This window comes from Chenopodium quinoa, unplaced genomic scaffold (genome assembly GCF_001683475.1).
Source record: "Chenopodium quinoa cultivar QQ74 unplaced genomic scaffold, ASM168347v1, whole genome shotgun sequence".
In the NCBI taxonomy this organism is placed as follows: Eukaryota; Viridiplantae; Streptophyta; class Magnoliopsida; order Caryophyllales; family Amaranthaceae; genus Chenopodium; species Chenopodium quinoa.
The window spans coordinates 3,291,207-3,317,152 of NW_018744662.1; the positions used below are offsets into that span (position 1 = coordinate 3,291,207).

The 25,946-nt window shown below is 35.1% G+C and overlaps 4 protein-coding genes and 1 pseudogene across 5 annotated transcripts; 4 read left to right on the forward strand and 1 right to left on the reverse strand.

Annotated features, from left to right (window-relative positions):
- The first annotated feature begins 1,225 nt into the window (after positions 1-1,225).
- Positions 1,226-7,784, forward strand: LOC110702086 (serine carboxypeptidase-like 34). Its single transcript, XM_021879737.1, has 10 exons — positions 1,226-1,713; positions 5,395-5,505; positions 5,603-5,698; positions 5,782-5,874; positions 5,978-6,066; positions 6,199-6,504; positions 6,596-6,732; positions 6,828-6,920; positions 7,027-7,132; positions 7,313-7,784. The coding sequence occupies exons 1-10, from the start codon at positions 1,395-1,397 to the stop codon at positions 7,460-7,462; spliced, it is 1,500 nt and encodes a 499-aa protein (XP_021735429.1). The 5' UTR covers positions 1,226-1,394; the 3' UTR covers positions 7,463-7,784.
- Positions 7,785-9,631: 1,847 nt separating this feature from the next.
- LOC110702087 (serine carboxypeptidase-like 34) lies at positions 9,632-13,912 on the forward strand. 2 transcript variants are annotated; one of them, XM_021879739.1, is made up of 11 exons: positions 9,632-9,983; positions 10,061-10,336; positions 11,281-11,391; positions 11,574-11,669; positions 11,885-11,977; positions 12,101-12,189; positions 12,362-12,661; positions 12,749-12,888; positions 13,109-13,201; positions 13,304-13,409; positions 13,530-13,912. In XM_021879739.1, exons 2-11 carry the CDS (start codon positions 10,069-10,071, stop codon positions 13,680-13,682), a joined length of 1,449 nt encoding a protein of 482 aa, XP_021735431.1. In that variant the 5' UTR covers positions 9,632-9,983; positions 10,061-10,068; the 3' UTR covers positions 13,683-13,912. The 2 variants fall into 2 exon arrangements, with proteins under 2 accessions (XP_021735431.1, XP_021735430.1); XM_021879738.1 differs by having other exon boundaries at positions 9,632-10,336.
- Positions 13,913-14,284: 372 nt separating this feature from the next.
- LOC110702089 lies at positions 14,285-18,952 on the forward strand. Its single transcript, XM_021879740.1, has 3 exons — positions 14,285-14,608; positions 17,407-17,521; positions 18,694-18,952. Exons 1-3 carry the CDS (start codon positions 14,369-14,371, stop codon positions 18,765-18,767), a joined length of 429 nt encoding a protein of 142 aa, XP_021735432.1. The 5' UTR covers positions 14,285-14,368; the 3' UTR covers positions 18,768-18,952.
- Positions 18,953-20,449: 1,497 nt separating this feature from the next.
- Positions 20,450-23,519, forward strand: LOC110702090 (pentatricopeptide repeat-containing protein At5g15010, mitochondrial-like). Its single transcript, XM_021879741.1, has one exon. It carries the CDS (start codon positions 20,673-20,675, stop codon positions 22,512-22,514), a length of 1,842 nt encoding a protein of 613 aa, XP_021735433.1. The 5' UTR covers positions 20,450-20,672; the 3' UTR covers positions 22,515-23,519.
- A 31-nt stretch (positions 23,520-23,550) lies between these two features.
- LOC110702091 lies at positions 23,551-24,864 on the reverse strand (annotated as a pseudogene).
- Between the last annotated feature and the right edge of the window lie 1,082 nt (positions 24,865-25,946).

Sequence of the window (25,946 nt, forward strand, 5' to 3'; positions counted from 1 at the left end):
ACTTATGCACCAATTCAAGCCCAATTTTTAAATATTATAAATATAAAAATAACAATAATAAATATATGTATTCAATTTGCTAAACAACTACTTTTGATTTAATTTGTTGTATTTGCGAGATATAAACGTTATAATAAATTAAGTAGGGGTATATTAAAAGGCGTGGAACCCTAAATCAGAACCGAAACATGCGGTTCCTATTATGTGAAACTTGTTGCAATGAGTTCTGGTTCCACGAATTTGTTATGCTCACCCTAGTATTTATTATGCTTCGTTTAGTTTATTTGGAATTCTGCCCCTTTTTACTCTAGGTCTCTATCTATCTTTTATTTTATTATTTAGTATATTGCTTTATATAACAAATATTGGAAGTATTTATTATGAATTATACTAGTTTTTTTTTTTTTTTTTTTTTTTTTTTTTTTTTTTTTTTTTTTAATCATTGCTTATCCCATTAGAATCATCAACTTGATGTATTTTAATCTAAAGTTTGAGTAAAATAATTTGTATACAAATAAAATGAACGTTAATAAATAAACAAGGTAATAGATTTGGCTATTAAAATCTCAATTACTGATTTGGAGGTTGATATGTTGCCTACTTTACTGGATGTGTAAGCTATAGAAGTATATAGAATCAAAGCCAGCTATGTCAATTAATATGATACGATATCATACATTATATATCATACACGATACAAAAATTATCTTGTCATCAATTAATTTCGATCTTATTCCATCCTACCCAGATTCTTCTAACCATACACATCAATATTAAATACGACTACATACATTATTATAAACCTAATAAGTACTCGTATCAACTTATAAGGAAGTATGATATAATGATTCACCAATCACCATGTATCAAAATGTGCTTTAATAGTCCTATACTCCTATCCTATATACACTGTACAAGGTTTTTTTTTTTTTTTTTTTTTTTTTTTTTAGAGATACACTGTACAAGTTTAAAACTTTAAATAAAATACGTAACACAATCATTTTTTTATTTTATTTTTTACAAATATGTACTGTATCAATTAATTTCTCTGATACTAAATCTTCCATTTCCATTATCGGATAAGGTAACATACCATCCCCAAACCAAGAACCCGGAAAAATAAAAAACATTTTTAAGATAATAATATAATATAATCATAAATTCATAATTAAATCATTTTACATTAGAAAAATATAATCATAAATTCATAATTAAATCCAACATATGAAGTAATATCCGCAATATATATTATTATAATTCTTATAATTATAATTTTTGAGCTTATATATATACACATTAATACACTCCTTTTTACTCTTCACTATGCAAAAGGAGAGTTTAGAGAGAGAAATTTAATATTTTGTAGAGAGAGAAAGTTGGCCATAATATACTCAATGGCTTTCTCCTCTTCTACACCATCATCATTAACATTTTCTTGTAAATATTTTTGTTTATCTATACTCCTAACATGGCTTACAACCCATGTTATGATAGTTTCCGCTTCGGTATCGACCCTTGGGCTAACCCCAGAGGTGGTGGCTAAGCAGAACGCCGACCGCGTCGTCGACTTGCCAGGGCAGCCGGTAGTTGGGTTTAAGCATTATGCTGGTTATGTGAATGTGAATGCTAGTCATGGTAGAGAACTGTTTTATTGGTTTTTTGAAGCTGATCATAATCCTCATCTTAAACCTGTGGTTCTCTGGCTTAATGGAGGTAATTATCATATTTAACTAATTTAACTGTTTTATTTATTATGTACAATTATTTTTTTATATATATGGCCTTAGATTTATAGCAATTTTACTTTATAATTTAGTATGATTTTAAAAAATATTTTAAACTCAATTTATACACCATAAAATTAAGTTTTTGGTTGAGTTGGTCCTTTAACATGGTATCAGAGCCAACGTGACATAGAGGTCACGGATTCGAATCTCATCACCCCTCCTTCAAAGTGAAATTAATTCGCTTCAGGGCCTGTGTTTAGGGGTGTACAAAAATTGGCCCGGACCTGAAACCGGACCTGAACCGACCTGAACCGGACCTGACCCGGACCTGTTGATTCAGGTCCGGTCCCGGTTCTTAAAAATCCAGGTTCCCGGTCCCGGTCTGGACCCGGTCCAAACCCGGGGTTTTCAGGTCCGGACCTGAAACCCGGGAAAACCGTAATTAAAAAAAAAAAAAAAAAACCAAACTCTGAAAAATCGTGGACTTATTTGTATTTTCGGTGGACTCATTTGTATTTTTGGTGTTAGAGAATCGGGACTTTATAGACTTTATGTAGTTTTGTAATTGATAATTTTGGTTTGTATATAATTATTAAATTATGCAACAGGTCTAAAAATCACAAAACAGGTCCATATGCAGGTCCATATGCAGGTCCAACAGGTTTTGTATTAAAAAAAAAAAAAAACGAAAAAGACACAAAACAGGTCCATTCAGGTCCAAACCCGGACCGGACCTGATTTTTCAGGTCTGGCCCGGAACCGGACCTGTTAATTCAGGTCCGGTCCCCGGTCCTCATAATTACCCAATTCAGGTCCTCGGTCCAAACAGGTCCGGTCCAGGTCCGGTCCGGTTTTGGACCGGTGTACACCCCTACCTGTGTTGCATCCACATTTCAAGCCCAAAGGACCTTTCATGTGAGGGGGAGTGATAGAGTATAAAACATATTCCTGGGCCTCAATTATAAGTTTAAGTTTTTGGTTGAGTTGTTCTCTAACACTGCGGTCTCATGTAAAATCTTTGAAAAAAAAAAACCTTAATTTTATATGTTTATAATAATAATATATGAGACTCGAAAGTTGTCAAATATGTTGCATCTCCTTTAAACAAAGGAGAAAAGGTTAATTATAATGTTGTTTATGAGATTATTGATTGTGATTAAGGAAGTTAGTTTGAGTCAAATTAAACATAGGAGTATATGAGTATATGATTAGTCCAAATAAAACAAAGTTAGTCACCTTTTATATAGTTATAAATGCAATTTTGTTACGTGGTCCTTGTAATAATAATTAATGGCATGGCATGCATATATACAAAGTTAAAGTGTCTCTATTCTCCTACTTTCTAATTATTTCATTGTTAGGTTGAAATTCCCTTTCTGTCAATTATTATTATTATTGATATTTTGTTTAAATTTCCTTTAAGACTAATAATTTGATTGATTTATAGGATAAGTTATGCCCTACCAATTAATAAAACTTGGCTAGGCTTTTTTATCAGTTAATATTGTTGGTTTGTCATTCCACATTATTGTATTTTAAGGTATGGTCAAGTCATAGTTTAGGAATTGATCGATTTGATTTCACTAGAATGACTATTAATACGACCATTTCTTTTAAAGATAGAATCTTGTTTGTTTATCGATATACCAAAATTTATTTATTTTTTTCTTTATTACAAATTGATTGTGCAATAAATATTTGATAGTGAAATAAGCAATAGTATGTTCAATTCTTGTATCAAAAATTCATTAAATCAAGAGATTCTTTCTAGTTGCTACTTGCTTCCTACCTTCAATATAAAGTCTAGTTACAAAATTGTCCCATTCTCTTTTTGGTTCGTGGACCAAAGATTTACTCAAGTACTGCCTCATGGACTGTCAGATAACAGTTTCAATTGTATTCTCTCATAGGCTCTTAAAATTCTCTTACTTTTCTGCAATTTGTTTTACACTTTTCAATAATAACGTCTTAGAAATTGCTAATAAGTGTACTTACGTCCAAACAAACAACCACTTAATTTAAAAAATTGTAGGGGTTGTTAAATACATAAAATACTGTTAAATTATAAAATGAATACGGAGTATAAAAGAAGTCAAAGATCCTCACGTAATGAATGAACACTCATTAGTAAACATTCACATCAACAATGGTTGGCCTTGTGGTCCATTTCTTAGTTAATTAACTAAAAAGGTTTATATTGAAGGTTCTTCATAGTTTAACATCGCGAAAAGCTTCTTATAGTTCGATTTAATATACTTCCTTCATCTCATTTTACTTGCCTTATAATCTCATTTTACTTGCCTCATAATAACTGATACCGGGAAAAACTTTATTATTTTAATGTTTAAATTCATGTATGATATCATTAACATTTTCTATAAATAATAATTAGGTAGTTGTATTCTATATAGAAATAATTATATCATTGAACCGTAGGTTGTATATATTGTCCCACCACGTGAAACAAATGCAGTAGTAATAGACTGTAGCCTGTAGGCCCTTTAGAAAGGCTGAAACCTCCAATATGCTAAAAAAATAATGTGCTCTGATTCTTCCAACTAACCAACTTGCTTGTTTTACTAGAAACTATCAAAAATTCAACTTATTACTGTTATAAAATCTTTGTTAAAAATGTCAATTTTGTAACATGGTCCGTGTCACCTGAATGTTCCTTGCCCGCTTGTCACCTGCCCATTTTATTCATATTTGGGACGAATATTTAAATCTAATCTACTCAATAAAAGTAAATGGATTAGATGATACTGATAGTATAAAATTTTCGTTATTTACAAAGGGAAAATTGTCGATACACCTTAAGTGTTATAACACGTCTTTGCTGACGATACTGATAGTATAAAATTTTCGTGATTTACAAAGGAAAAATAGTCGATACACCTTAAGAGTTATAACACGTCTTTGCTCTCTTTGTTACATGACTAAGTCGTGAATACCATGGTCTAGTCGCGGGAGCTCCACTTGTCAGGTCACAATCTTGAGTAATGGAGAAAATGTTATGCTTGGAAGAGTGGCCACAACACAACTGATTACCAAGATGATATTATGGTGGATACTACAGTGTGACAAATATACCATCTAGATATTTGACCATTTACTATGCTCTGTCCATTATTATATATGCTTCCAGACAAGTTGATGTCATTACCACCTCGGGCCCCTCTCCGCCCCACCCTCCCTCTGTTTGGAATTAGTTGTCGTATTGTCCCTATTCATAACATTAGACCTTTAATACTATTGGATTTTTTTATTTTTTTAATTTTCTTATCCCTAATCTTTGTTACTTAATTCCGGACAGAGGGAGTAGTAGATACGTATTGACTAAAGAAGCTAATCCACAAGTATGTATCATAAAGCCAAGTTGTCAGAGGGATACAAATTCAGCATGTAATCACTTGAATTTTGTACAAATTCATTAGGAGTATACATTGAAAGCCAAATTGTACATTCTTATACCATGATTTTTTTTTCCCTCCTAGGCTGTTTTTGTACATTGAAATCGTTTAGATATAATTTTGAGTCTTTTGACCTTAACAATGTACGTAACTTGAACTAACAATGTAACAACTAATTTTGGACAGAGGTAGTACAAAATGTGATGTTAGTCCATTGAAACTCGAACGTGTTTTATTCATTTGTGGCTATACTACAGGTCCTGGATGCTCTTCGGTTGGTTATGGTGAAGCTGAAGAGCTAGGTCCCTTCTTCCCTAAGAAGGGAAGCAAACCGTCGTTGAAACACAACAAATTCTCATGGAATAAAGGTAGAACTGAGTTTTAATTACCTGAAAAAATACAAAGAATAAGGTGCATTAACCAATATCTGAATTCTGACAATTATATTACTGGTTTATCTTTCAGCTGCAAATCTGTTGTTTTTGGAGTCTCCTGTTGGTGTTGGTTTTTCTTACACCAATACTAGCAGTGATTTTGATGAACTAGGTGACACTTTTACAGGTGATTAATTTAGTAGATATGTTTGATTGAATGTCATAGTTTCAAGCTATTGTTTCTTAACTCGTTTTCTCTTATTCAAACAGCAAAGGATTCTTACATATTCCTTGTCAACTGGTTCAAGAGATTTCCGCAATTTAAGTCCCATGAATTCTATTTAGCAGGGGAAAGTTATGCAGGTAAACATATGCAAAGTTTGTTAATGTGTTTGTTGCTCCGAATTATTTCTCTTTGAATGACCTTGTATTGGGACAACGTTTGTTTCAAATGTTACCTCCTTAGGCCACTATGTTCCACAGCTCGCAGAGTACATCTTTGACAGTAAAAAACATGCTTGCAAGGAGGATTTTATCAATCTGAAAGGTTTCTTGGTAAGCTTCATAACAAATACTTTGTATATAATTACTGCTAAACAAAATTGAGAAAATGGAGTTATAAATTTTAATGCAAAAGATGTCAAGCTAGCATTAATTTTCTGATACTACTGATATGGCATGTTGCAGATTGGGAACGCGTTGTTGGATGATGAAACAGATCAAACAGGAATGATCGACTATGCCTGGGATCATGCTGTTATATCAGATAAAGTCTTCAGAGATGTGAAGAGAAAGTGCAACTTCAAAGTTGAGAACGTATCAGATGATTGCACAAGTGCACTTAATGAGTACTTTGAAGTTTACGACCTGATAGATATGTACAGCTTGTACGCGCCTATCTGCACAAAAAATTACACTGATGTTAACAGCAGCAACAGCAGGAGGCAACTTTCTGCCATCAAAGGCATTGCACCTCGCGTGTTCTCCAAATTTGTTAGTAATCTAATCTCTATCAAAAAACATACAGGAAAAGTATCATCGCGAATTTGTATCTCCTTAGACTTATTCCCAACATGTTTTACAGGATAAATGGCACAGGCGGCCTGCTGGATACGACCCTTGTTTAGATCATTACACAGACGTGTATCTAAATAGGCCAGATGTTCAAGCAGCACTTCATGCCAATACCTCGAAAATTCCTTACGCTTGGACCTTCTGCAGGTAAATGAATCTCTTAAAACAGAACCCCTGCATTTTCTGACAAAATATATAATCAGTACTAATATGGTTTGAACTGATAATGGTGATACGAACAGCGACAACATTACATTTTGGGCTGATGCACCTGCCTCAATACTTCCTGTTATTAGGAAGCTTATAGATGGTGGGCTTCGGATATGGGTTTTCAGGTTAGTCAGTCGCAAACTTGCAACTCCTGATTACTTCGTACATATATAAGCAAATGATTGATACATAAAACCACATATATTGAGAAAATACTGTATTGAATTCCAGTGGAGATACTGATGGGAGGATTCCTGTGAGTTCGACGAGGTTAACACTCAGAAAGCTTGGCTTGAAGATCAAACAAGATTGGACACCCTGGTATAGCAAAGATCAGGTATAAACTCTTGTTCTGGTGTAGCAAAGGAACATTTTTGTTGCTTAACAACCATATTAAATGATACAGGCCGTGTTCTCTTCACCTTATTTAATTCTCGAGACAAATATAGTTACATGTAGCTCTTTTTTTTTTTTTTTTTTTTTTAACATGATATTATATTGAACTCTGCTATTACAGGTTGGTGGATGGACCATTGCCTATGATGGGCTGATGTTTGTTACAGTTCGAGGCGCGGGTCACCAAGTTCCAACTTACAAGCCAAGGGAAGCCCTTCTGATGCTCAGGCATTTCCTTGCCAACAAAACAATGCCGTCTAAAGCCTTTTGATAAACGCGCTATGATGCATTGCTTCAGTTTCCATCCTTACATATATATCAAGAATAATTAGTTCAATTTTTGGTTGTCAAGATTTTTATCAAGAAAAAAAGAACAAGTGATGTTTGTTTAGGTTGAAGAACTTCCATATATAGGGAGGGGTCTAATTGCTAATTGTAAAGCATTTTTTTTACACAGAAAAGAAACAAATTATAGATAAAGGAGTAGTTTTTGGAAAGGAAATTTGATCAATAAATGAAGTATGGGCATCTGTAATTCTTTGAATGCTTGTTCTATAATCCAATATCCTTAAAATTAGTTTGTTGTTCTCAAATTTTTGTTCATTGCTTTAGATTTTTTTGGGGATGTCATCTTGCACAATTTCGCAATGGTTAAAGTGATTCTTGTAAACATAATGAACATTTGAGCATTTAAATGAGATGATTATATCGTAAGACATGAGAGACTTTACGTAGTTAGTAAAGGTGACATTTATTGTTGGACAAGCCGTGACTGTTGTTGTAAATGGGTTGATTTCGCCCCATTGCTCCAAACAATCTAATGCTATGACATCAATGTTTCGAGTAATATGTCAATAACTAAGGACCAGTTCTCTTTAGTTAAGTTCAGTTCAGCTCAGTAAGTCATCTTTTGAAAATTCATTATCGATAGAGGTGGCTAACCGATCGTTCCAGAATGGTTAGGCGGGGGTCGCAATCGGCCCATGAAGTAACATAGTTGCGCTGGTTCATGTAGACCGGTCTAGCTAGGAACAACTTTCGCCTAATAAAGTTGGACTTTGGCAAACTCAGATGAAACCTAACGGTCAATATAAACTCTATATAGCTATTTTGATTACTACTGTCGTTTCACATTTATTTGCAACTTATGTTACTCGGACTTTGTTACTCATGTCCAACACGGGTATGTATCCAAGTGTCCGACAAGGCTATATATTTTGGGCAAATTTTCTATGATTTTGAACTAAAATAAAGTATCCAAATGTCATACAATATCAAGGGTCCGACACGAGTACTTAAGATAAAGTGAAGAGATCAAGTAATATATAATACAACATAAGGGCTATTATTTGTAAGATAAAAATAATTTTTTTCCTTACAATTAGTATGTAATGGAGGTGGTAGATTATTCAGCTAATTACATTAACAGTCAAAATTAAACTAATCCTAGTCAAAGACTGATATAAAGTAGGAAGAGCTGTTGATCTCCAAAAAAATAAAAATTAGATAAATAATTAAAATAAAATAAAATTTACAAGGATGCAATAGAAAGCAATTGACCAAAGAGTGGGAGACCACATTGATAAAAATCAAGTTTTCAGCTGTCCAAACTTGCATCTTCTATTACTGGCTGTTGAAGCAACTGAACAAGATGTTAACAAGCTTGAAATTAATCATACCCAAGTTGACTGATTTATATGGAAAGTTCTTAAAATTTGACTTTTCTATACAAAAAATTAAACCACCAACTTTTTTGATATTTAAGTGACTTCTAGTGCAAAATACAGTATTGTCATAGGCTCATGGCATTAAATTTTATGCAATTTAGGGTCTGTTCTTATTGACTAAACGTGAACTGAACTGAACTGAGATGAACTGAACTGAACTGAAATGAATATTTTATAAGAGAACTGAACTGAACCACCAACTTTTTTGATATTTAAGTGACTTCTAGTGCAAAATACAGTATTTTCATGGGCTCATGGCATTAAATTTTATGCAATTTAGGGTCTGTTCTCATTGACTAAACGTGAACTGAACTGAACTGAGATGAACTGAACTGAACTGAACTGAAATGAATATTTTATAAGAGAAGGAAATTAGGAGTTGAATTGAACTGAGCTGAACTGAACTGAACTGAACTGAACTGAATTTCAACGTATGAGAACAGGCCCCAGCTTATTCTTCGTGCTCTCTTCGACTCCGAAAAAATTATATCGCACATAAAAGATAGCATACTAATTGTAGGTAAAAGTGTCTCCAATTAAGTTTATTCCACCATGTGACACTTTCTTTCATTTTCATCTCATTCATGTGTCGTTTTAATACATTATTCCTTACACATATTTAAAATTTGAGGATGACCGAAAACTTATCCACTAACCTATATTACGTTAGATTAAATGATTATATTTACAAAATAAGATCTGCATCCAAAAAAAAAGGTTAAGAATGATTATATTCCAAAACTAGTGTGTTAATTATGCATAGAGTTAAAACTTTGGTTAAAAATGTGGTGTCATTTGCTAAAAGAAACTATTATTCATATGCAAATGTATACAATATTATTGTTAATAATCTCTAGATCCAACAAAAAGAAAAATTCAAAAAGTGCAAAAATTAGGTAATAGCTTAAACTGCAACATTCCACTTTGTCTTACAAAAAGACTTCCTTTGACACAAACTCATCATTTTATATAGCTAACTTCTTTCCCTCAAATTTAAGCATTATTCATGTAATAAGCGATACATTGTTTCAATTCTTTGGGTAGTAACACTTTACTGTTTTATAGGTATTAAATAAATGTACTTTCTTTCTTTACTAGTACTAAAACTCAACATTTTGAGTCTTAATTAGTAAATATTTCAGTGTACAAAATGATCATCAACTATTGTTTGCTATGGCTGCTGGCTGCAAGCACCATGATTAATCTGGCCGCTGCACGGAACAGCCTGAGCCCGGAAATAATGGCGGAGCAAAGGGCGGATTTCGTCGAGAGGCTTCCAGGGCAGCCAAAGGTGAGTTTTAAGCAGTATGCAGGGTATGTGACAGTGAATGCAAGTCATGGGAAGGCACTCTTTTATTGGTTTTTTGAAGCTGCTGAAAAGCCTCAAAATAAGCCTTTGCTCCTTTGGCTTAATGGAGGTACTATTTCATTTGTCAAGCTTGTTATTACATAGTACATTGTACCACGTATATTATATAATTATATTATCATACTATGTAGTACTCGTATATGTATATTAGACGTATATATATTTTTTTTGTCATAAAAATCTTGCCTTATAATGTTTGTTACAGAAGCTTTAGGAAATTAATTACTCTCATTGTCCCAAAATAAAAATGACACGTTTGCTAAAGATATGTCAAAATAATTCGATGTTTCTAAGTTTAGTTTTCTCTGTTAATGACACACTATAGTACGTACATTAGTACTATACAATTGATTTGTACATTATCATGGTAGATAATTAATAAGCCATCTAATTCATTGCCTAAAACAAAAAAAAAAAATACCTAGAGTTGATTATAAGAAAATTTCCTTTTGGCACAAAAATGAAACATCAACATCAGTTTTGGTTGATGATGGGTGTAACAAGAATACAATATGTATAATCTGATGAGTATAATAATTAGTTAGGTGTTAAGACTTGGCCTCTAGCTGTTTGTTATCATTAAATCTTAGGTCGAGTAGTTAAGCTCCTCTTAACTAATAAATATTTTCAATTAAACCATTAGGTCATTATTATTAGAAAGTTAAATCATAAAATATTTCCTCTGTTCCTATTTGATGTCTTTAGTTCATCATTAATATTATCGATACATATATATGATTACATATGTGACATCATATTGAATTTTTCTCGATGTTTAGTTTCATTACAAATTTAATTTTCAGGATTTAAAAATTATGTATCTGGGGAAGTAAATTAAAATATGTGCGTTGTTAAAAAAGCGAAAAGCAAACAGTAATAACAATACTAGTTTAAGAAATGAAACAAATTTTGTCACAAATTATTTTAAAAGGTATATTAACAACAATTTTCAAGTTTCAATTTTCTAAGTTGTTTCTTAAATTGCATATACAGGGCCAGGATGCTCTTCAATTGGGTATGGAGAAGCAGAAGAGTTGGGCCCTTTCTCTCCTCAAAAGGGCAGCAAACCCAAACTAAAGCTCAATAAGTACTCTTGGAATAAAGGTTAATAATCTTGTGTACATTTACTCTTGTTGAAATTCTAGGGGAGGGATTTTAAAAAGGTTATTTTTCACAAAATCGCGAAAAAAGTCATGTTACATACACTATTCGCGATATAAATGTTACATTGTAGCATTTTTCATTAATACATTGTAGTTTTTACATAAAGTATTTTGTATTTTCAGCTGCCAATCTTTTGTTTCTGGAATCTCCTGTTGGTGTTGGATTTTCTTACAGTAATACTAGCAGTGACATAAGTGAACTTGGCGACACCATTGCAGGCAATCATCCTTCAATCTTTTCTAAGTTAATCTAGTACTCTCTTTGCGTGAATACTAGAAATAACAGACGAACAGTACAGTAACATTGTCTTAACCCTTCAAAATGTTACAACTTTTCCCGGACTAATAGAGTAATTATATTGGTATCAATTTTATGTTTTTGACTGTATTTTTTTTTTCTTTTTTTTTTTTTTTACCTTGATCATGATCAACAGCTAAAGATGCATACAACTTTCTAGTCAGTTGGTACAAAAGATTTCCACAGTTTAAGTCCCATGATTTTTACCTTTCTGGGGAGAGTTATGCAGGTAATGAAATACATATACACTTCACTCTATTCTTAAGCATTTTTCATCAGTATTTATTTGAAACTAACATTGTACTATACTCTATAATAAGTTGTTAATTCTTTTTCTTATCCTACTTATAAGGTCATTATGTTCCACAACTTGCTAAGCTCATACTCGACAGCAATAAGATTGCTTCTAAGGAAGATCAAATCAAACTGAAAGGTTTCATGGTAAACATTCATCAATCCTTATATAATCTCATTTTGTTGAATCATTCTTCTAGATTTTTTGCTAAGAAAATGAATTGTATCTTAGTACACAAGTTTTTTTTTTGAGGTTGAAATATGAATGCATATTAATGTCAATGGAGGTCTGCTTATAATGTACAGTAACATTCTTCAGATTGGAAATGCACTGTTAGACGACGAAACTGATCAGAAAGGGATGGTTGAGTACGCATGGGATCATGCAGTGATATCGAACCGTGTTTACAATGATCTGAAGAAAAACTGTGACTTCAGTAAGAAAAATTTGACTACAGAGTGCAACAATGCTCTGACTCAATACTTTGCTGATTATAGACTGATAGATATATACAACTTGTATGCTCCAATATGTATCGAAAACCAGACTAAAACTCACAGAAGAAATACTCAGCCTCCTGTCATTGATGGTGTTTCTCCTCGACTGTTCTCCAGATTTGTAAGCCATAAATCCCTTGTTTTTGTTCAGTCACAGGCCCTGTCGCGACAAACTGTTTAACAGCTTGGACTTGCTGTTCTGTTGTAGGAAGGTTGGCTCAAAAGACCGTCAGCAGGGTATGATCCATGTGCATCAGACTATACAGATGCTTATATGAATAGACCGGATGTCCAAGCTGCCTTACATGCCAATGTTACGAAACTTCCATATCCATGGACTCACTGCAAGTAAGTCTTAGTAGCACACTAGCTAGTACAGTAGACAGGCTAAGATTTGAACTCGTGACCTTTGTGTCACGCTGGCTCTTGATACCATGTTAAAGGACCAACTCAACTAAAAGGTTAAGCTGATGGTTGAGGCCTAGAAATATGTTTTATACCCAGTCAAACTAATTAAGGCCTAAAGCTGCTAATTTAGTACGCATTGGTTGTATCTATGGTTTTGCAGTAACAATATCACTTCTTGGAGTGACTCTCCATCCTCGATACTTCCTACAATAAAAGAGCTTATAGCCAAGGGTCTTCGCATTTGGATATTTAGGTGATTTACTTCCCCTTCCTCAGTTCTTCCCCTCATGCTCGCAAAACCTCACTTCTTGTATGTATCACAAACAACTGATCACGATTGTATTGGTATCGACAGTGGAGATAATGATGGGAGAATTCCGGTAACATCAACTAGGTACACTCTTAGAAAACTCCGGTTAAAAACAGTTCAAGAATGGACTGCATGGTATACCAGCTCACAGGTAATACATGTAACATGTTACATTGTTACATGACCTATAAAATTGTACATATATTATACCAAAACATTAATGTTTGAGGTCAAATTATATTTCTGAAGGTGTTTGTCTTATAATATATAGGTTGGAGGATGGACAATACAATACGAAGGATTGATGTTTGTGACGGTAAGAGGTGCAGGGCATCAAGTTCCGACGACTAAGCCAAGACAAGCTCTGCAGTTGATCAAGCACTTCTTAGCTGGTAAAAAACTACCAGATGCACCACCTTCATGATGAATTGTTGATGATGATAAACAACCATTTTATTTGCCATAAATTTTACAGATTATAGTCTCTTTTGTTTTGTATTAAGCTTTTAAGAGTTATGATTAGCACCAAATGTGAGAGTGAGAATATGTATTACCATTGTATTGTAGATTACATTTGATTTGTAGAGCATTCTTTGATAGAAAGTACTTCAGATAATTTGATAACTTACAGGAATTTATATCTTTTAAATTTTATGAGGTATGTATCTTAAAATTTAGCACTATTTTATTGATAATCAAGAGTCACTAAAAGCCAACTTACCTCGTGTTTAAGTGGATTATACCTAAAACGAGCCAAGAAATACTTGTGGCATGCCAGACTCATGTCAATCACTGTGTCATCGGACCACTTTATAATTTTTACACGTTGATCTGTTGTGTTTGTGTTAAATTTTGAAAACAAAGCTCATAAGTTTCATAACTAACTAGCATGCCTCTTGTGTCATGTCTTATAACGGGATAACTCTAGGTCGGTATCCGTGTCGTGTCTAATCAGCCCTCGCCCGGTCCGGCCCATTTCTAGCAATAGTGAACAAATAATAAAACAGAAAAAATAAAGCGCAGCAGATAATACTCAAGTAGATGAAACATTAAAACCATAGAAAAACTGAAGATTGAAGAAGAAGAGGAGAGAAAGAGAGAGAGATAAAAATGGCGAAGACGAAGAAGCAATTACTATCATCAGCACCATGGAGAGAAGAAGAAAATCCCTCTGATAAATTCAAAGATGCAAAGCTCAAAGTCACCAATCAACCTGGTAGTACTCCTACTATGCATGTTCCTGGTAAAAAGAAGAATTCTCTCTCCTCCAACAATGGCGCTGATGATGATGATGATTCTCTCTCCGAAATTGACCCCCAACTTCGTTACAGTTTCCAGCGCAACTATCAGGTTTTCTGCTTTCCCTTTTTTTCGATTTTTCTGGGATTTTTTTTTAAGAGTTTAATTTGTGACTTTGGAGTGTAATTATGCTCTATTTTGACGAATTATGAAATGGGGTTGTTTTTTTTGTTGAATTCTTATTGAATTTTAGGAGTTAGGCTTTGGAATTGTGTTTTTGGATTGTAATTCAATTCTGTTTCTTTATGGTTTCCTTTCTTCTGTGTTGAAATTCAGTAGTTAGGGTTTTGAAATTAGAAAATTACTAAAAAGTTACAAATTTTTGTTGGATTATTCAAATTGAGGGGTCAGATGATTAAAAATGGAGTTGGAGTGTTGGGGTTTACACCCTTGACATAGCTGAAAAGAGTTTTGGAATCATGGGGTGATGATGATATTCATGGTTTTATTCTGATTGTACTTGTTTGAATGTGTGATGCCTAGGATGTTCATTCTGTATTCGAGTGTACTTGCTTGTAGCTTTACCTGCCATCCCAGGACTCGGGTTGGCGTAAATTATTGAAATTTCATAGGATGATTTCACTAGATTTTACTGAATATCAAATGTTGGAGTAAGGTGTCCAATTAATATTGTTCTGAATTGTAGGAGTGTGTTTTCTTAAGATTTTCGTGTTACTCTACCCGGTTCTCAAACTAAGTTGATGAATGTCATCTAGGAAATTCTTTAGATGGTATGTAGTTTGGGAAAGGTGCCCTATTCACAATAATTATAACTGTAGCGTGCAAGGGGATTGTGATGGACTGATGGCTATTGACAAGGGTTCTTGAGACTGGAGTTACTCTATTAATACTAGGTATCTCTTTCTTCCTATATGTAATAACTATTGACAAGGGTGATTCTGTACTCAAGGAAGGAAGTGTTCCTAAATTTCTTCAACAAAATAGGATATTATATCTTTGAGGCATGGCTTATCATTGATGAAGTGCCTTTTTTGTTCTTGTTCTTCTCTTGAGGTTCAAGAAAGAGAGCTTTGAAGGGACAGCAATGACACTGAAAATGTTCTTACTTCGTATTATGATTATGCGCGCTCTTTAGGATTAATTGTCTTTCCTATTCTTCTTTTTCTTATAAAGTTTAAGAAAGAGAGCTTTAAAAGAGAAAGCAATTTCTCTGTAAATGTCTCATATTGGCTTATGACTATTCGCACTCTTCAGGATTCCGTGAATCAGACTTACTATTTGAAGATAAAGGACCCTAAAAAAGCTTGGTTGGCATGAGGGTCACTGCTACTTCGGGCCTAAACAGCTTGTACATTGAGCTCTTTACTTTTGAAGATTAAACTTTGGGCTATATTGTGATTTTTTATTTTCATATCAAGCCTCAATGTAGATAAGGTCCCAGAAGCTATTGATTATTAGTACTTATAGAAACTATATACTAAAAGGGTGGACATACCGCATACAAATATTCATCTTTATTATTTTTAGGAAATTATATCATTATATGGGGGTTGTTGAATCTTTTGAAGGAAGAGGAAACTATTCCTTTTATTCCTTAGTTAATGTAGATCTTGGATATAATTCATTCTCATCCTTCAACTTCTTATGTTGGTTATTCACTGTGTTTTTTGTTTTTATGGAGACCATTATATTAATAATAGCAGGTTTCACTGCTTTTCATCTGCCTTAAAAGCTGGAATCTTATCAACTCTGAGAAAATTATGTAGCACAACTTTAAAGTATCTGAAATATTATTCCAAATGTTTTATTTTCCTGCTAATTCTACAAAGATCAAGGGCTGCTTGTTCTAAATATTGTTTGCTTGAAGGTGAAAGCAGTTTTTTGGAAAAGTTAAATAACTCCTATGCTTGTTTCTTCTGTAATGTTCCACCTTTTTTTGCCCCTGGTATCTTTTTTGGGCAAGTTTATAGCTTTTTTAAGGAACTAAAACCCATAATTAAATACGTTTGGGTGATTGGGCATCAAAACTCTGGAGTACTAGCTGTATTTCTCTTAAATTTAGGGGTCGTTTGGTTCGCACGAGGGAATCGGAATGGAATGAACAAAGGGAAAGACAAGGAATGGAATGAAAATCCCCCAATTTTGGGGTGTTGTTTGTTTTGAATAACAAAGGAATGGAATGAATGGAAAGCCACCACCACACCACTACCACTCGCCTTCACTTTCAATCATTTTTAGCCACCACCCAGCCACTCCACCCACTCGCCGCACCTCCTCCACAACTCCCCCCCCTTCGCCACACCACCACCACCCCTCGTCGCGCTGCCTCGACCTCTCGTCCCCCGAAAAAACCACCCATAGCCCCGAAAAACCCTAACCCCGATCTCCCTTGACCCCGAAAAAACCACCCGCTGGGCGCCGGATTTCGGGGTCAAGGGAGATCGGGGTTAGGGTTTTTCGGGGTTATGGGTGGTTATTTTGGGGGAGGGGAGGGCGGCGAGGCTCGGGGGAGGGTCGAAGGAGGGGCGGTGGTGGTAAGGGTAGGGGCGGCGGTGGTAAGGGTAGGGGCGGCGGTGGTCTGGGCTGGTTTTCCGGTGGTGATGTGAAGGTGGGTAGGGAATGGAATGGAAATACCTGGGGGGTGGGGAATGAAGTTAGAGGGATTTTGGGGAATGAAGGGGGTAAAGGGAATGGGAAAAATGGGCTAACAAACAACAACAAAGGGAATGGGGGCAGTTGATTCCCATTCCCTTTGATGATTAACCCCAACCAAACGGCCCCTTACTTCTATGAGGTCTGTATGAGTATATGTATTTATGTTGATCTTATTTTGATATTTTTCATATTGTTTATATAATGCTTACTCTTATCTGTGGATCTATTTGCAGTTTCTTCAGCGGGTGTTTAGCATTGACACCCTTGTCAAACCCCTCCCTCCAGTGATGGCGTATAATGTTTCTCGCAACTTGAGCTTCTTCACTCGTATTTTCACCCAGTTTTTTGGTAATACAAACTTCTTTGGTTTGCTTTTCCCTCTGTTCTAAAGTTTGACTGGGTAGTGCATATGTCTCAGCCCCTCAGAAGTCAGAATTGTTCCTGAACCCAAATTGTTTGGAAAGATCATAGGCTTTTTTATGTTTGCTGCTATGATTTTTAATTTAACTCCTCTAAGTGCAATTTGATTCATATGCTCCTTATCACTTATCAGCCATGTCAGATTTACTTGCATTCTTTTATCTTGTTTGCTAATTGCTATCATGTAGAGTCTCTCATCTCATTTGTCAAAAAGGAAAAGCTGGAAAATCATATGTGATAATGGGTCCCTCTTTTTTATGAACCGCTGCTTTATTTGAGTGTCTGGCTGTCATGTTGTTTGCTTGCTTCCCGATTACTACTTTCATTTTAATTCTCTCACCTCTTTGTTGAATTAATCAAAATATTGCATCATATCTTTTGATTTGGTTTACATCTGAATCTGATTAATGCACTTTAAAGGGGACTTAATTGATTGTCTTGACATCTTAGTATACGCTTGAATTACCAAAAAAAAATAAAAATAAAAGTCGTCTTATGTGCCTATGCTTCAGGCTAGAAGCTATGAAGTTGACCACTCTATGGAATGTTGTTGGGCGCATATTAGCCACATGTGCATAATAATTTTGTCATAGTTACAAGTGAAAAATCATTCTTCTTTTCACCCTTTTGTAATCTTTGCGGGATCATCCAAAACAATCACTCTTCTTTTCACCCATTATATACAGCAGGTTTGTAAACAATCCTCCTGACGGTGATGATTGCGGTTTTGTCCTTTTGTTTGAGAAGTTGGTCACTATCAAAAATTGATGAAAAAAAGGGGTAAAAGATACATAAAGTATGCCATGAGGACGGTCTAGAATTGTGAAGATCCAAAATGCTAATATCATATAGTCAATAGTCTACTCATCTAGTGAACTTCTAGCTGAAGCACTCCCTGTCTGGTCCATTATAATTTTTGGCTGCTCAGCATTTTCATCTATGTTATTCTGCTCTGAAGCCTTTTGAGGTCTGGGGTGGAATTTTCAGTCTTCTGTGAATCCTAACCATTTCATATTGCAAAACCCTTCACACTTATTGAATATGAAATTTAGGTCCTAAAAAAACTGTAAATCTAATTATTGATTTTTTGCCTTAAACAGATCCGGAAGGCATCTCAAATGCTCAAAAATCGCTTGGACTTGGACAAGAAGAGAAGGTCCGACGTGTTCGTTAACCAGAAGAAATGCATGTGAATAGCATGTTTTTTGCACGAATTCCTTTTTATTGTCACTTAAGCATGCTTTCTTAGTTGCTTAACAAATGGAGGGAGGTGTGGATGATATATTGTTACATTATATCTTGTGCTGAATTCCATTTTTATTAAATCTTAATGTTGAGAAGATCTTATTTTGACCTTTCTGTTCATCTTGTATATTAAGTTCACCCTAGTTTCAAGCATTCTGTTCACCCTATCACCAGCAAGGCATCTACAAGCTACATCATAAACAATATTCTCGAAAACACTGCCAGTCAGCAAACTTACAGGTCCCTGTAAGTATCACAGCATTCTTTGAATCCAAATACTATGCACAACTTCTGCCAATTCAGGAAAAGTCTGCCTTTAGCATCAACTTTCCTGCGGTGCTTTATTGCCCTAAAACCTCCTGATCAAATTGCTGGATTTTAGCTTCGTGTAATCAAATAGATGCAATTGCACCAGATTTTCTGAGAATAGGGGCATTGGAAGAAAAAGGTGCTGCACATTCTCACTGCCACCAAGACAAAGCAAGCAAATTGGGTCACAGCCTCACAGGCTAACCACAGGAGGAAGACACTGTAGGAGAGGCTTTATTGTTACACATCAATCCTTTGGCATTTGAGGCAGGCTTGAGCTGATTGTCTAAACTTCTTGATTTCCCAAAAACAATCCTTTGGCCTTCTATTATGATTTATGCATATAGAAAAACAATCCTTTGACATTCTATTGGATTCATCTCAATATACACTATAATCTTATCAAATACGAAGTATTATTTTACAAATTCAATAAGGATTTTTTATGAACTATTGTTGAAGTATAGTCTTATTGAATCTAATTTTACAAATTCAATATGGATTTTTCTTTCATCTTATTTAACTTATTTATAAAAAAAATAATAATAATAATAAAAAATCTAGATATGTTCGGATATCTTATAATTCAAATCACATTCCACAAGAGTATCATTGAGATGTGAACCAATACAAACATAATCAAATAAGTACTTTGTAAAGCCTTAGTGAAAAGGACTAAGGTCTACAAAGTATTATTATGGAGCCTTCAATCAGTCGTTAGGGAGATTTCATCATTTTATACAGGGAATACCCAGTCAATCAGTCTGATTGACAATTGACAAACATTGTAAATCAGGTGGCAATTGAGTAATTTTTTGCAACTTTTTAAAAATAAATAAATAAATAAATAATCAGATTTTAGGATTTCAGATCTACTCTATCACGATCGCAAGTTCGCAGCAACCACCACCGCTCGAAGTCCATCACAGCCACCACAACCTGTCTTCCCGTCGATCAACCACGAAGGCTTTCCTCTTCTTGTTCATTTTTTCTCAACCGCAATGACCCAACGCCGCGAAAATTAACGACACCCTAATAGCAAAGAGTGTAAATTTAGGGCCATACTACCCTTTAGGGAAAGCATCTTCTTTGCGGCCACATCTTCATCTCAACGACAATAGTATTGCTCATGGGGAGGAAGGAGGAGAACAGTTTAAACAGCCATTTCAATTACTTATTTGCCCCCATTTTTATTGTTGAAATTACCAATATACCCCCTCATTTACAAAGTTGGTATATCAGCCTGATTGACTTGGATTTCCTCATTTTATACTAATCAATTTCAAATTTAGTAATCAAACACCCTTTTAAGAGAAACAACTCGCAAGTCGCAACTTCACAAGTCATAACCTTGCACAGTCGCACTGAACACCTTCAACATTTGTAATAGTCTCTCACCTCTGCTCTCCTGCTCCACCGTGTTGCACCACCATCGCTTTAGCGTAGATCGTCGACAATATCGGTAACTCCGTGAACTCTGCTCCAACTGTTATTACTTTTTTATTACTTTCAAGTTTCTCAAAATATGTGGAAGTTCAGAAGAGGATTTTATCTATTAAATTTATCGTATGAGTTGAGTTTGGGTGTTCGTGCTAATTCTATTAATCTGGGAAAAACTCAAGTTCCTAAATTTGCAAATAGTATCTCTGAAAATCTCAAATACCCTTTTAGTTTTAATTCCCAAATTCAGTTTTTTTGCTCTGCTACATCGAATTGCTTGAACCTAGAATCGAATTCAACTGATTTAATTTGTGATAATAATGATGAAAATGGTTGTGGAAATGATGAAGATGATGGGTTTAATGGGGAAGATGATGATGATGAGATTGAAACTGTGAAAATGGGTTTTATAGATGAGAAACTTAAACATGATTTAGGGGTTGTTTTGGAAATCTTGAGGGGCAGTGTAAGCAAGAGTGACCCGTCTCAGGGCCAGGTTTCGTGTGATAGGCCGAGGGCATTTGGTGGGACGGAAGTTACTAACAAGCTCAATCAATGTGGGGTTTCACTCACTTCGGAGCTGGTGGTGGAGGTACTTTCTAGAACTAGGAATGATTGGGAGGTGGCAATCATGTTCTTTCTATGGGCCGGGAAGCAGCCGGGGTATGTGCATTCGGTTAGAGAGTATCATTCGATTATATCAATCTTGGCGAAGAGGAGGAAGTTTGATACTGCCTGGTCTTTGATTGATGAGATGAGGAAGGGTGGTATTGTGAATCCTAACACACTACTTATAATGATTAGAAGGTATTCTGCTGCTCATGATGTGGTGAATTCTATAAATACTTTCCATGCTTTTAAGAAGTTTGGTTTTTGCATTGGGATGGACGAATTTCAGAAGCTACTTTCTGCTCTTACTCGATACAAGAATGTGCAGGAAGCTGAGCAGTTGCTTTTTAGTAACAAAAACACATATGAATTCAATACCAAGAGTTTTAACATCATCCTGAATGGCTGGTGCAATATTGTGGGTAGTCCGCGTGAGGCCAATAGATTCTGGAGGTTGATGAATGAACTGAGAGTGAAACTTGATGTCATTTCATTTTCAAGTATTATATCTTGCTACTCGAAGTTAAACAGGCTGAGTGAAGTCCTCAAATTGTTTGCTCAGATGAAGGAAATGGGTATTGAACCTGATAGGAAAGCCTATAATTCTGTTTTGCACGCTCTTGCAAAGGAAGGTCGTGCAGCAGAAGCCTTGAATCTTCTGCAAACCATGGAAGATAAGGGCATTGCCCCAAATGCTGTCACTTATAACTCATTGATTAAGCCGCTATGCAGGGCCCGAAGAAGGGATGAAGCGCAGAATGTCTTTAGTAAGATGCTCAGCCGTGGCTTACAGCCCACTATTCGAACTTTTCATGCATTCTTGCGTATTCAGAGGACAGGAGAAGAGGCGTTCACGTTGTTAGACAAAATGAAAGAGTTGGGTTGTCAGCCAAATAAAGATACTTATCTATTATTAATAAGGAAATTTTGCAGATGGGGTCAGCTTGATAATGTTTTCATCCTGTGGGATCAGATGACCGATAATGGTTTGAATGATGATGCAACTTCACATATAGCTTTGATCCATGGACTCTTTTTGAATGGAAAGCTAGAAGAAGCACACAAGATATATTCAGAGATGAAGGGGAAAAATTTGCTTCCAGATGCCAAAACAGATGAATTGATCCAGCCCTGGTTGTCGAATAAGAAAATGGAAAATTCACCTGTGACGAATTCAGAAGCTAGCTTGGTAACTAATGATCATGTTCCCAGCAAAACCAAAACCATCAAAAAACAATTAGGTCAAGGAACTGGCGCTACAAAGGAGCCTGAATTCAGAAAAGTTATTAAAGAGCGGGGCTTTTCTTTTTGGGAGTAACTGATTATGACGCCTAAATTATCAAACTTCTCAGCAGGCATCATTGTTATTACCCTGCAGAGCTGTATTCTGGATGTTTTTTCAGAACTTAAACATTCCCCATGTAAAATGTCCTCAATCTCCTCATTGCTGCTGCAATAATTTCATGTCCACTAGTTTAAAGAAATTGCCGCCTATACCATCAGCTCCTTCATATGTGTTGTTGGCTGAGAACTTTGGGCTTGTTTACCATCTCATTCTATCCTGTGGACTGTGGTGCTGTCTGAACATATTCTGGTTTGTAGAATTTCTAATTTGTTGGTTCCATGGGCAATTCTCTCTCTCGTTATAGATGGTGGCTGTGTGGATGAGGAGGAGATTTTGTATTGAGATGGATTGTCTTAGTTTTCTGTTGTTTGGAGTGTATGCCAGCAGCGTTTAGCTTGAGCTTCTGAGGAAAAGCAGTGGTTAGTCTCATCATTTAGTTGCCTGCTACAAGAATTATAGGAACTCTCTGGGCTGGTAAGAGAACGCGTACATGCAATGTTGCTGGTGTAAGAGATTTGTGCCTAAATGGGAGGCATGAATGGGAAGGTAGATCTGCTAAGGGTCCTGTAGGGAATGCAGCACAGTTTGGATATCTAAAAGCGAGGGTTGTCGCCTTGTAAGAGAACAGCTGATGGATTATGCCTGCTTATTAGAGTTTTCAGAACAGATGTTCATGTTATAAAATGTAAGACAATCAAGCATTTTGGTACAAGTTTTATGTACTAATATACTATGAATAATACAAAGATGTGCGGATCAAAGGCTCCGCCAACCCCATTACTCTTTATTCTAAATGATGTATGAACGAACATCCTATTACTATACACTTTCATATATGGAGGACAACGATATTCAAGCATGTCAGTGAAAACCTCGTTCATTTATCTCCATGTACAAAACAGTTGAATTACCATCATTTTAAAATAGTGTATTGAATTTTACTGGAAAAAATTGCAAATATTCATGTAAAATCCTTAGCATGTCGGTGAAAACCTCGTTCATTTATCTCTTTGATTGCTTTAAAACGTCAATCTTGGGGTACTCTTTAAAATTGGGGATTACCAACGTGACATGTTCATACGCCCATGTTGATGATGACTTGGCTGAACACGTAAGCCAATTCCATCATTAACACACTTTACCACTCCTCAAAGCTTGCTACCTTCATTCAACAATGGCAGCTGCCTAGAATCACCACCTCCACCTTTCTCTCTCCACTATTCTCCACCCACTGTTCACCTATCACCATGTTCTTGGTCATCCCTACCCTTTGGGGTTAGTCATGCCCTTAATTTCACCTTTTATTCCTAGGGTATTCATTGATGAGGTGGTGGTGTCGGTGGACGGTTTAACGGCATATTAATAAAAGTTGTTCACTCCGACTGAGATGAATTATTGATATATTTACAAAAATGTCATTAGATAAACAAATTTTAACCGGAGAGAGTATTATATAGTTGTAATAGACTAATAGATAGATACAAACCACAATCTTACCCATAACTACAAAGAAAGCTAAGTACATATACTATGCAACTATGGTGAGAAAGCTTGACGAAGACGATTACAATCAACAAGATAAGCAAAACCATAAGCCATATTGACAAGAGTACCATCATGAAGCTCATCCGACGACGTCGCGGTAGCATCCGTCGAAAAGAACACCCTAAACCCACGTACAAACGCCTCTCTAGCAGTCGTCTCACAACACAAATTTGTCATAACTCCACTAATAACCACTTCCTTCACGCCCATCTTCTTCAGCCTCTCTTCTAGTCCCGTGTTTCGAAACGCGCTATATGTATCCTTCTCTACCACCTCCATATCATTGTCACCTTCTTTCTTGTCTTCTCCTATTGCCGCCTCGACTACTTCTGTGATGAGGTTTGATTCGGGGGTTCCGTCGACGATGATTTCCCCGCCCCACCACTCGCCTAATACACCTCCGTCATCGCCGGGTTTGTGGCGGTGGCGCGTGAGTATGACTGGGATTCCCGCGCTTTTACAGAGGTTGATGGTGGTTGTTATGGCGGGAATGATGGGTTTTGCTATTGAAGAGAAGTAGTTTTGCATGTCGATTACTAAAAGAACTGAGGTTTTCGGGTTTCGTATTTTTTGTATGAAGTTGAAATTTGAGCTGCCATTTTTATCAATTAGGAGTTAGAATTTGATCGAGATTTTAGATTAGAAATGATATTGTAATTTTGGGTAGAATAATTTAAGATGATTGATGATGAAAATTGAACAAATGAACAGCATGTAGAATGTTGTGGAAAGTTGTAAGACTTGTAACGTGGTGTACTTTGTATTTGAGTGATATGTGTGCCTCCTATTTTGAGCCACAACCACATATTGTCAAATTTGAAAATTTTACTCCCTTCGTCTCTCTATTTTGCCCTATTGTTATTTTTTGGATCAAACTTTAAAATCTTTGACTATAAATTGACGTTAATATACAAAAAGTAATATAGTCACGAGTGGTCTTGTTAGATTCGTCTCATTATATAGTTTGTTAATATTACATTTTTATACTACGTAATTTTTATGTACATGACAATAAAGATATAAACGTTTAATACGTGTCTTGAAAACCGTGCATAGTTAAATGGAGGAGATATAGGGAGTATTACTTAAGCAAAACCATATTTTTTGTGATTTTGTTCATATTTAACCATATCTATCTATTAGCTATTAACAACTAACCTAGGACGACATTAGAAACACCAGTTTGAAATCAAGCTCGGAAAGAACTATATCAAATTAAATTAAAATTGTTCAATGGATAATAAAATTTGTGTAATTTATACATCTAGTCATTCATCGATTGCGTCTATTCTTAATCTTGCAGTTCATATATAAAAAGTTTGAGTAAAATATAGTGATTCTTTGATTTTTCTCTATCCTTTTCTAGAGTTCATGTATTATCAAAACCATTTTATGGAAATGAGAGTTTTGATGAAGAAATAAGATTGAAATGAAAATACAAGTAGTTTGTGTAAATATACATAATCTTGTATTGATTCAGTAATTTTTAATCCTCCATTTAAGATTTCATATATTAAAACCATATTATGAATAGGTAATGTGAAAAGTTTGTGTAATTATATACTACCTCCGTTAACTATAATTTGCAATAAAGGAATATTTTATATCTCACAAATAATTCCCCTTTATTGTAAATAATAGTTAACGGAGGTAGTATAATCATTTCTACAATCTATTTAATGATTATAGATTATTTCTCCAGCCTTAGAGTTCAAATTCTTTGTATTTGGAAAGTGAACAAAATAATGATTTATAACTAATAAACCTCTTATCTTTGTTAGGGTTAGTGTTAATGAATACACCGTAGAAGAAAATTAAAGAGGCAGTGATTGATAAAATAATTAAAAGAATGATATAAGC